This window comes from Trachymyrmex septentrionalis, unplaced genomic scaffold (assembly GCF_001594115.1).
Source record: "Trachymyrmex septentrionalis isolate Tsep2-gDNA-1 unplaced genomic scaffold, Tsep1.0 scaffold148, whole genome shotgun sequence".
In the NCBI taxonomy this organism is placed as follows: Eukaryota; Metazoa; Arthropoda; class Insecta; order Hymenoptera; family Formicidae; genus Trachymyrmex; species Trachymyrmex septentrionalis.
In genome coordinates, this window is record NW_017304631.1 from 103,791 (window position 1) to 116,147 (window position 12,357).

Genomic DNA, 12,357 nt, shown 5'->3' on the forward strand with positions numbered 1-12,357 from the left:
ATCAGAATTATCATAATACATATTTCTCCGTGTAATTTTCATTAAAATAAAATAAATTAATGCCTTTATTCTTTACTCCATTCTCGATTAACTAAACTCTTTTCATAAACTAACATTTTATTTTGCACTATTTCTCCATTATTTCACATTTGCCATTTGGCATGTATGCGTTAGAGGCGTGCAAAACATCTCCACTGCATGCTTCCGCTCGACTTGATAAAAAAGAAGCTCGAGTTCTCTGAAACCCGAGCTTTTAAAATCGAACTCGAGCCTGATCCAAGACTAAAGCATAAGAAAAATGAACGTCACTGCGCATCGATCGAACCGTGTTACGCAAATTACATATTATGCGCAAAATACTGTACGCATAGTCAAATACATTCTGTAATGTCATTAGAATACACATAAGGAAATGGATAGAAGTTTGAGAGTAGAGAGATTCGTGCGCGATTGTATATATAATAAAATGAAAAAGGCATTTCTGTCTGTCTGTCTGTCTGTGTCTCTCTCTCTCTCTCTCTCTCTCTCTCTCTCTCTCTCTCTCTAGATGTTCTGCTTATATCTGAATAAAAAAAAACATAATATAAAGCAAAATATATTTTGAGTTTGTCAGAACAAAATTTTGCTAAATTTTGTTACAATCTCTTATTGTATTAGCTTCCTCCGTAAAATCGGACTTCTACGAGTTGCTTTTGGGCGAGAAAGAAGAGATAGTAGTGGAAGTAAATGTGGCAAACGTCGGTGAGTCTGCGTACGAAGCTCAACTGTTTATCACTCACTCACAGAGTTTGAACTACATCGCTAGTAAAAGCAACGATTCCGTAATCTGCAACCTGTACAACGCCACTATAGTATCGTGTTCGATCGGCAATCCGTTCAAAAAGGATAAAGCAGTGGACATACAAGTGAGATTTGATCCCAAAGGTCTCGAGGATAATGAATCGCAATTGGGCTTTATAATTTTTGCAAATTCTACATCAAAGGAAATCAAAGAGAAACAACCCACTGTGCTGCAAGCTACGGTGTTAAAACGTGCCGAACTCTCAATCAAAGGGTAATTAATTCAGTACCTGATATGATTTCAGTAACGTATCTTTCCATATGCGGCATTTACAACTCGTTAATTTGTTACAAATAAAAAAATATTTAATTATGTATAAATACATATATAACTAAATTTGTATATTCATCGCATTATTTTGATGACTGCGTCATCTCTTCATCGATAAGAAGTACTGTCAGTGTAAACATGTACTTATACACCAATAATTAATTTATTCTATTTAATTTAAATTTTTTATACTAATATACTAATATTTAAAAAAATGTATATTTATTTATTTATATTTGTAGAAGCGCAAAAACTCAGTGGGCGTTTTACGGTGGCCCTGTAGTCGGAGAATCCGCAATAAAATATCTGAATGAGGTAGGACCAAAGGTATCACATATTTACGAAATATTTAACGAAGGCCCGTGGAAAGTCAGCACTGTGGAAGTGCACATTTCATGGCCTTACGAGGTCGCGAATGACAAAGCACACGGAAAATGGCTGCTCTATATGGAAGAGATGCCAACTATCCAAGGTAATAAAAAATTCGAATAGAAGCTATTTATCTAATTGTAAGATTGAGGAATGAGAATTAATCATTCCATTCTTGAGATTCAAAAATTCGCCAATTAAAGTTTTGAACTTTATTTATCATCTAAACTCATCATCTAAAAGACGAGCACTTTACCAGAAAGCAAAAAATGTAGTGTGTTGCTCACGTGTGTGTGCGTGCGTGTGCGCGCGCGCGCGCGCGTATGTGTGTGTGTGTGTTTTAACCATGCCATTTTAAAAATACTTACAAAAATTAATGTTTTTACTTTTAAGAGAATGAAAATGAAGTATAAGAGAGACTCCATTTATCTTTTAAAAAAAAAATTATAAAAATGCTTTAAAAAAGAAATTTAAAATTTTTATTTCCTGCAGAGTTTAGAAGCTTATAAATAACTTCTAATTGTGACCAATTTGTTTTTGATCATTCAAGCTTTTTGATTCTAAGGGTTGGACAAAGAAAAATATGTATATATTCAAGAAGAATATGTAGTATATACATATATTACAATATGTCATATTTCTTTCTATTGCATAAGATTTGTTCAGTATATTACATTAATGCTATTAAATTAATGTGATGAAAATATACAATATTGCAAAATATTATATAAGTTAAGCTAAAATAACACATCTAAATATCTATATTAAATGATTTAGCTCTGGGAGATGGTGCATGTACATTACCACCAGGATATGTAGTCAATCCATTAAAACTACAAGATAATGTCAATTTGGATAATATCGATAACATTATACAATCATCAACTCCATCGACAATTTTGTATAATCATACTAATCACATAAGAACAACGCGAGATACAGAAAAAGTTGTAAATACGCGAACGATTATTGACAAGGATGGACATCGACATCGTGTTGTGGCGATGGTAAGTTATTACTTATGATAAGTCATTCAATTATATTCGCAAGGTACAGTTAGGAGAGTCACATACAGAACTCTGAAACTAAACGCGAAATTTGTAATAAATCCCTATTTCTCCGAACTGATTCATTGTATATGATACAAATGTCATAATTCTGGATAAATAAAAGTAAATTAAAAAGAAATACAATAGCTCGATTCGAATAAATCAGATTATCTGGTTCGTTGCCCAACCTTTTATGTTTTAAAAAAAAATTGTAATTATGAAATAGGTATTCTATTTTATTATTTATTGTTAAATAGGGTATTCTATTGTAAATTTATTGTATTTATTATATATTGTAAATGTGAGATCTTTTTTCAGTATTTCTACTCAAACTTCATTTTCAAAAAAGGCGGCATCAAAAATTAAAATATCCTTTATTGTTCTTAATTTCTTAATTTTAGAATTTCGTTATTCTAAGCTTTCAAAATTGAAAGCTTTTCTAATTTTGCGAATTTATTCTATATATTACATATTTTGATAACAAAACGTTTTTCATGAAGTGTTAATGGAAGGATCTTACATTACAGAATTGCAAAGCTGGCACAGCAAAATGTTTTGATATTACATGTTACATATATAACTTACAGAGGAAACAGGAAGCAATCATAACTGTTAAAGCGAGGTAATAATAGAAATGTAAAATGATTATCACATTCACATTAATTGTGTCACACTAAATCATAAATAGATTTATTAAATAGACTTATTAATACGGATCACTCTTAATTATATAATTAATATAATACTTTCAAAGAGTGAACTAATATTTTAGAGCTCAAAACAAATAAAATATGTTAACGTAAGTTGTTGAAAAAATATATTAATATAAGTTGTAACATTATATTTTCCAAATTATAATAAATTAAAGGAAATGGTGGAAGTATTTTCTACTGTAAAATATAAAAAACATGCAAAAGTTCTTGAAATTATGTATTAATAATTATCCTCTAAGTAGGCGTACTAGCAAAATCACAGCGATTGAAGCGCTCATGCGCCTACTTAAGGATTAATATATATTAATAAACATACACAGTTTTATTTTTCCCAGACAATTGAATAAGAAATTTCATTAATATTAATATTTCAGTTATATTCATTTTAATATTGTAGAGCATCTTATAATCTTCAAAGCAATAACTGATTTCAGACTTTGGAATTCTACTTTAGTCGAAGATTATCCGAAAGTGGACATGGTTAAAATAGGTTCCAATGCTCGAATAGTAATACCTTCAGACATTGTGATACAACAAGAGAACTTGAAGGATGATTACGCAATTGTAAGCAAATTTTTTTAGATATACAATACATATTTTGGTAATTGTCATACAATACATACTTGGTAATTGTCATATTATTAAACCCAAGATATTGATAATTGATAACAAAATTCTAATGTTGCATTTTCAATTTTAAATTTAATACAAAAAGATATGTAAGAAACATATTTAAAGCGTTACGATAAAAATCATTTGATAGTGTTCTTTTACATTATTATATAGGCCGAGACAATCGCTTATCCAGATCTATTGGATCAACAAGAAGCCGAGCCTGTACCAGTGTGGATATATATAGTGGCTGCAGTAGCTGGCATGTTATTATTCATTCTACTTACATTAATACTGCGAAAATTCGGATTCTTCAAAAGGCGACGGCCAGATCCGACCTTATCTGGAAATCTCGAAAAACACAGAGACGATAATCCTGAAAACGAAGCATTATTCAAACATTAAGTACTAAATAATCGAAATATAAAACATAGAAACATAAAAACATAAAAACGCAACAAACTTATGATTACTTAAAATTAAGTACTTATGGTATGAAAGAAAAAATGATGAAAAAGAATGTTTATTTACGTATACAATTTATTTCTGGTTTTATACTACCTGAATTTGAAATGCATATTTTGTACATACGCAAAGAGCAGCTAAGTACACGAAGATTGATATATTGAAGTTTGTGATATTGTTATACTAAATACATTTTTACGCACACGACAAATTTTTCTCGAAGAATGTTCAGATTATATGTATGTATGTATGTGTGTATACATATATAAATGCCTTAACATTACTTTTTGTTAGAGAAAAAAAACGTGCATCGTGGTTAAACATTTATTAATAATGACTATTTATGACTCCATAGTGAAGAAACAGGCAGTACAAAGCAATAATTAAAAAGTAGCTTTTGTGACATGTATTATATTCGAAAAATTAAAAGAATTTATTTTCTATATTATGTAAATTTATAAAAGCATTTTTATAATTTTTATAATTATGTTAGTTTTGAAAGTTATTTAAAAATACTTATTTTTTGAATTAACAGATATAATATAAATAATTACATAAAAAAATATCCAATGACTGTTAAGGCATTTGTAATATCTATTGTATAATGAGATAGTCGTTTTATTCCAATAGAAAATATATAGTTATTATTTTTATTCATATTTTACTCATGTCATTATATATATAAAGTAGCATTGACATGATAGGAGGGGGTAAATTAAATTTGTAATAAAAATTATTCTCTTCGTCCAAACATTATAGTGAAATTTAAAAGATAATTTCCTTAAAATTAAAATAAAAAATAAAAATTATTAAAATTGCGGGGATATAAAACACACGATGACTCAGAATCGAATATATTATAATGATTTAAATGCATTAATACCTATTTATCATGTAATAGAACTATTCTTTATTATTTTTTAATTTTTACTTAAAAATATCCCCATCCAGCAGATCTAAAATCTACTTATATTAAATTATTAATTATATGCAAGGGGGGGAGGGTATTCGGTAAAGACTGTAACGCTTAAGGATAAATTCCGGAGATTATTTTAAAACGAAAATCCTAATACAAAAATATCGAAGCTATAATAAGTTTTTTAATGAGCATTAAATTAGCAAATCATACTGCCTTAAAATTCAAGTACAATGGAAAATGTCAATCACACTTGAACGCGCGACCTTTAGACGGTACGATTCGCTAACTTTAAATGCTTAACAATTCAAAAATTATTATAGCCTTTTTGATATTACTTTGTATTAGAATTTTTGTCTTAAAATGATCTTTTATTACGATCTTTATCAGATACTCTGTATATAATTATTAAAGCATTAAGCTTTGATACATTCTTTATCGCAACAGGAATACAAAATGCAAGTTTAGAATTCTGTATAATTGATTATTCTAAATATGTTTAATATTTGTTTAATATTGTCTAATCTATAAATTTTATCATTCATATAATTGATATGAATTATTCCATATTAATATTTTTTGTCATTTTATAAATTATTTGTTATAATATGATAAAAGAAAAAAATCATTCCGTTGCATATGATAAAAATGTTTTATATATAAAATAAAATTTAAAAATGAAAGGAAAAAGAGATATATAATATATTTCGCACAAATATATGTCATATTTATATTATTAGACTGTCAAAACTGAATGATGTTACGATCTCTCTGCCAATATTTGTTATACTGCCCTAAAAACGGAAACAAAAATAATAAAGTTTATATATAGGGTGTTTGATAAGTAACGATAAACTCTCGCATAGGGATAAAGCGGATTAAACTGATTATGAGTCGAAAAGTCCTCTACCATTTTACAATTTTCGCAATAATTAACAAAATATTAATTACTAAAAATTGCCGAATATTGTATATCTTCAATAATTTTTTACTCAAGTACTATCAACTTTACAGAAAAACAGCAAATGACAAAAATTGCTTTTTTTTTTCTTCATAGAGTTCTGAGAATTTTTTCAGAATTTTTTAATATCGCATTTTTTCATGTTGGTAAAATAGTTGCCAATATATAGGGTATTCCAAAATAATCGCCATATTTCATGGGCAGGTAGATTGGATTAAACTGAGTCGAAAAGTCCTCTACCATTTTGCAATTTTCGCAATTGTTAACAAAATATTAATTACTAAAAATTACAAAAAATTGGTCTCCAATAATTATTTTACTCAAATACTATCAACTTTGTAAAAAAGCTGCAAGAGACAAAAATTGTTTATTTCTTCTTATAGAACTCTAAGAATTTTTTCAGAATTTATTTAAAACTTTTTAATACCATATTTTCTCATGTTAGTAAAAATAAAAAAATGCAGTACTAAAAAGTTGATTAAAAAATTCTGAAAAAATTCTTAAAGCTCTATAAGAAGAAAATAAACAATTTTTGTCTCTTGCAATTTTTCTTCTAAAAGTTGAAAGTACTTGAGTAAAAAGCTGAAAACCAATATTCGGTGATTTTTAATAATTGATCTTAATTATCTTGTAAATTATTGCGAAAATTGCAAAATGGCAAAGAATTTTTCGACTCCATTTAGTACGCTCTACTCCTATGCGAGTTTTATCATTACTTATCAAATACCCTGTATATTACGAGATTAAAATTTGTTTATCGTTTAGTAATAGTTTCTTATTATATACATATATTCTTTTAGTGATGTTACATGCGATGAATACTATATTTGTCTGTAAGTAATAGGTTCTACATACATATTTGCATTTTATTAATATATACAATAAAATTTTATTCTGAAATATATATTGTACTTATATATATATATTAGTCAAGAGCACATATTTCTTTATATATCTTTAACGAAATCTTTGTATTTCAAAATAAAAAAGAATCAGAACAGTTTTTCATACAAATATGTGTATTTGTGTATAAAAGAAAATTTGAAGAATATTAATAACGTTTTTTCCTTGGTTGCACTAATGCAACATTCAGACAGTGTACCGTGCTTCCGTTGCAAATTTCATACACGAAATGGGATTTTGCTACACCGCGGTATAGCAAAATCCCATGCACTGTCTCAAAGGGACGAAGTAGAGGCAGCGTGACATTTAAAGTTCGAAAATGGAAGTTAACCGGAAGCGACTTTAGCACAATAATGAATAGCTGCAGATTACAGTTCAGCAAAGAAAGCATCTTTACAACTGTTGTAAAATTTTTCAATATGATTGGTTTATACATTTAGATCGATAAGGAATCAAAAGCAAGACCCAATCATATTCAAAAATTTTACAATAGTTGCAAAGCTGCTTTTCCTGTACGCTGCCAATGAAGTAATGTGCATACACTATGGTACCGCTCCAGTGCAGTGTAGTGCTTAAATGGAACTAGTGAGGTGCAAGGTTACACTTAGTGCATCCCAAAAGAAAAATGCTATAAGTAGAACTTTTATTATACAATTTGAGTGGATGCTATCGATTAAGCGTATGTAGAATTTGATCGGTTCAACCATTATTGAGATCCAATAATCTCAATCGCAACTCGCGGTCTCGCGTAAAGGAACCATGGTAGTTGCGCTTGGCTTAGCGCCGAGACATTATCGTGTCTCCTGATATATAACACAAATTTGTTCTTGATAAGGTAAGTAATAAAAGGCAACGATTTTTTATTCTATAAAAAAATAGTTTTAAATAAAAATTTCTATTTATTTAGTTTAGTAATAATTTTCCCGTTGTATGTATTATATATATCTAATATTAAAACCTCATATATTTTTTTAAATTAAAATTCATATTTATATTTTTTATCTTACCCAGAATGTATATGAGTAGATCTATTTAGACCAGCATTATGTATTATGAAATTACTGCCTATGACGATTGATATTTAAGAATGATTTGTTACAATACTTTTCCAGATAACAGCAATCTGCGATCACAAACCTGTATGAAATTAAAGGCATAATTATTTAATTGCATTTATATATATGTCGCAGTTCTATCATACTCAATGATTATGTTAATAAGAATGTACAATAAGTACAAAGTTCAATATAAGCTTTACTACACAAATTATATTTTATATCACGTATGTAAATGTAATTCAAATAATAACGAAAATACATCTGTATTCTACAATTATTTACATGCATGCATATATAAAATTACCTATATAACAATACTGTCAAGGGAACAGTACTAGCATGCCACAAGGAATGAGCATCAAATATCCAAAAAATAGGAGGAAAATCTGCCAATTCGAGTAGAGTCACAAAAGTAGTTAATATATTGAACCAAGCGATTAAGTATACATAAGGCAACTTAATGCGGTTAAGATACCACCACAGCATTGTTATCACGACAGTCGCTAATCCTAGAATTATTATTAAACGGTTCAATTTTACAATGTAGTTTTGTTATCTTCTTGTAAGTACAATGCATACACACAATTACAATATGAAATTTACCTATCGCTACATTAAGCATCATATTGTAACCATAATTAATTCTGCCTGACCATAAATGTGACAAATGTGTACACAAAATGCTCACATATCCACAAGTTATTATAATAAATGCTTTAGTCCCCTTGTTTGTTATCCTAAAAATAATAACACATATATTAGATTTAATATGAAATCATGAAAATTAATAAATTAAATATATTATTATGCCGCACCGTGCCGACACCTGTCCCGTACCGTCTCCGAAGGTCATAGATGCGCTATTTATATTTTCTCGACTCGACTCTGAGACTCTGAGTTCGAGTGTGAGCGAGTCAAGTCGAGAAAATATGAAAGAGCAGTAGTCGCTGAAGGGAACTGACGGATTTGGAGATTGGTAGCACGTCGAATCAGAAAGATGAAGCATTCTGAAGGATGCGCAGTAGACAATGAAATGCTGATAGCGTTTGATTGGTCGATAGATAGTAAAATGCAATACCCTCCTTGCAATGCCCATTATGTGCAATGCTTCACCTTTCTGATTCCATCAGCCCTGGTATTTCGCCGCACTACGCAGACTATCTTTCTTGTTCGAGTTTGTTACAATATTGCGCGTTCATTCAGACTGGCAATTCGGTCGCGTAAACGGAAACGCCTCGCAAGTATAACATATTATACACCACAAAATATTAAGCTTGCGAAGCATTTCCCTGCGCCCTCCTCCTTATCTTCCCGATTGTCGTCCTGACTGAATCACGGCGAGCTAGTGTTTCTCCTAAGCGAATTTCGAAGCTCCTGAACAATTTCCTGCTCTACTCTGCGCTACTGCACAAATTACTGAGCTGTCTTCTCCAGCGCTTATTTTACTTCGTGGCAGGCTTCTGAGTAGGACCGCCTCTTGACTCCTCCAAGGAGATAACCAATCTTTCCAGAGTCAAATTCTAGGGCATCCCCTTAGCCTCTCTGGATTCCTCTTAACAGTCTTGACTTTTCTCTTGAACCTTGCGTACTTCTTTCTTTTATTATAATATTCAATGCGGTTCTCTTATTAACATGGACCTCAACAAAATACCCAGCTAAGACTTAGCTAAGACTTAGCTAGGACTTAGCTGGGCATTTCGTTGAGGGCCATGCTCTTCTTACAGCCTCCTTCGTAATGCTTCGCAACTGCACCAGCTCCGCGTTGTCGCAACACCGCCAACAGCTCCGTTTCCCACGACCGTGCTCCTCGTCGAATTCCCGCCTGCTGAAAATGAGGTCAGCGCGTTGCTATGCGCAAACTTGTCTTAGTTACGAGTACACCATGTTTACTTGTATCATGGCATGTCCGAGTAAAGTGACGTTCCAACCGCCAAATCTAAATCCATCAATTCCGTTCAACATTCAAACTGCTGCACGTCGCTCAACGACGCGCTCTTCACGTTTTCTCGATTTGACTTGCTTGGAGACGATATGGGATGGTGCGGGCATAACAATATATTAAAAGACTTTGTCTTTGAATGTATACTAAAGTTACTTTATTAAATATATATTAATTAATTAATTAAATGATTATTTTTTGTATTTTTAAATATTAGTACGTTAATTATATTCAGTTCAAAACTTATTGCACATACCTTAAAAGCATGCAGTATAAGAGTGTAAGTACCATACTAAACGCACAAGAATAGTCCATAGCTTCTGTAAATGGCCAGTCCCGCGAATGAAATACGGTTGACCAAAGCCATCCGTTTAAACATATCTACAATAAAAGTGCACTTCTTAAGCAAATTATGTAGTACTCAAAGATCGTACAAGGATTAATGTGAGTCAAGAGAAAAATATTTAACGATAAATAACATCCTTAAACTGCCAATTTAAATACTTAAAATACAGAAAATACATAATTAAGAAAATGTGAAGAATCCGTATTGCTATTTGCCTATAAATTTATTGACCAGAATGAAGCAATTCTTTCCCTAATAAAAAAAAATTATAACAAATTAATAATTTTTAAGTTTTAAATAATTGAAGATAAAATTTTCGAAATTACATTACATTTGAAATGTATTGAATAGATTTATAATTCATTAAAATGTGATATGTTAAAAATTGAAAATTTGCAATGAATAATAATATTTATCAGCTTGGTTAAAAAAAGTTTGCAATTCCAAATTAATGAAAAAATGTATATGTAAAAAATTGTTTGCTACGTTTTACGACACTCAAAGATATATATAAATATTGAACTTACAATATTGAAATACGTCCAAGCATAGAACATAGGGTTGGTTTGATCTATCCTTCTTTTAAATTTTCGATACATTATCCAATTTGCACATAAATTTAATATAGAGAATAAAACTGAAGCAGGCTCTTGACACCCAAACAAACGAATGAATGGCCACTGTAAAAATAAAAATAATTTCCATTATTAGTTATATAAAATGAATTATCATAAATGTTATATGAGCAAATAAAAATATTATGTAGTATTTCAAATGTTAATCTTAAATCCCTGATATAAAAAATATAATTATAATAAATTTGGCTATTGGAAATTAGCGCTGTACTATATGTAGCGATAAATTTCAAATTATTGAATTGTTTTATGTCAATGAATGTTTTATTTCAATGACGCTTATCGGCAGTGATTTGATGAAGGTGAAATTATACCATTATTGTTAATGATGATAATTAGGATTTATTTTTTAACTTTATGAATGACTTGAAAGCACTTAATCACGATTGTATCATCCAGCTAGCCAACTTGCGTTTTTACTCTAAGAAATAGTGATCAACTACCTCACATGAAAACATTGAATACTAAATTAACGAAAATATGGATATCGTAGCCTTATATATCTTATGCTTCATCTATTGTTCACCTAATTACATACATAGATTCATCTGTATGTACTGAGGATGACTAAAAAGTTAGCCGAAACATATATACAAATTAATAATTAAATATGTAAGATACAATTCAATAATTTGAAATTTATCGCGCACATACAGTACAGCGCTAATCCCTAATAGCCAAATTTATAATTGTAATTATATTTATTTTATGCAGTATTGATATATTGTAGAAATTAAAATGCTATATAAAAGTAATATATATTCTATAGAATAATATCTGCTTTTATAGAAATAATATGTAAGCGAATGTTTTTATGCAATTATACTACAAAAAAGTTGATTTAAACGGAGATATTAATTTTCCTTCCAATAATTAAATCTTTTCATATAATAAATATTATTACTACATATTTAGCTTACTTTTCCATGAAACTGTGGTATGTTCAAACTATGAGATACGAAGTAATCAACGGTCCTCCATATGCAAATGTAACTACAATCTTCTTTGCAAGACCAGTGTAGCAAGATTAAGAATAAAGGAGGTTGTTCCTTAAAATTTATTTCTACAACATGCATCATGTAAAACATTTTAAATTGTTAAATACTATACCTTCAACAAAAGAAATATTTTTTACAAATAAAAAACGCATCCAAAAAGAAATTATATGTATGTAATAACAATTGTTGTAGAAAAGTATTTTTAACCCTATAATAAAGCGATATAATACATAACTTGAGAATAAAATATAAATTATGTTATTTTATATATATATATATATA

The 12,357-nt window shown here is 29.5% G+C and overlaps 2 protein-coding genes across 4 annotated transcripts in view; one reads left to right on the top strand and one right to left on the bottom strand.

The window, feature by feature from the left end:
- The window catches only part of LOC108745779 (integrin alpha-PS1), a 10,640-nt gene extending 6,307 nt beyond the window's left edge, over positions 1–4,333 (top strand). Inside the window, exons 12-17 of one of the 2 annotated variants that reach the window (XM_018482124.1) lie at positions 658–1,054; positions 1,354–1,583; positions 2,258–2,487; positions 3,057–3,151; positions 3,677–3,806; positions 4,029–4,259. In XM_018482124.1, the coding sequence (XP_018337626.1) occupies positions 658–1,054; positions 1,354–1,583; positions 2,258–2,487; positions 3,057–3,151; positions 3,677–3,806; positions 4,029–4,259 (1,313 nt within the window). Of the gene's footprint in view, positions 1–657; positions 1,055–1,353; positions 1,584–2,257; positions 2,488–3,056; positions 3,152–3,676; positions 3,807–4,028 lie in introns of both variants that reach the window. The other variant, XM_018482123.1, reaches the window with a different exon arrangement.
- LOC108745781 (post-GPI attachment to proteins factor 3) overlaps positions 4,159–12,357 on the bottom strand; it is a 9,233-nt gene continuing 1,034 nt past the window's right edge. Inside the window, exons 2-8 of one of the 2 annotated variants that reach the window (XM_018482125.1) lie at positions 11,998–12,140; positions 10,970–11,122; positions 10,353–10,477; positions 8,761–8,894; positions 8,462–8,666; positions 8,107–8,236; positions 4,159–4,230 (exon numbers count right to left, since the gene is read on the bottom strand). In XM_018482125.1, the coding sequence (XP_018337627.1) occupies positions 8,158–8,236; positions 8,462–8,666; positions 8,761–8,894; positions 10,353–10,477; positions 10,970–11,122; positions 11,998–12,140 (839 nt within the window). In that variant the 3' untranslated portion in view covers positions 4,159–4,230; positions 8,107–8,157. Of the gene's footprint in view, positions 4,231–7,650; positions 7,965–8,106; positions 8,237–8,461; positions 8,667–8,760; positions 8,895–10,352; positions 10,478–10,969; positions 11,123–11,997; positions 12,141–12,357 lie in introns of those variants that run through there. The other variant, XM_018482126.1, reaches the window with a different exon arrangement.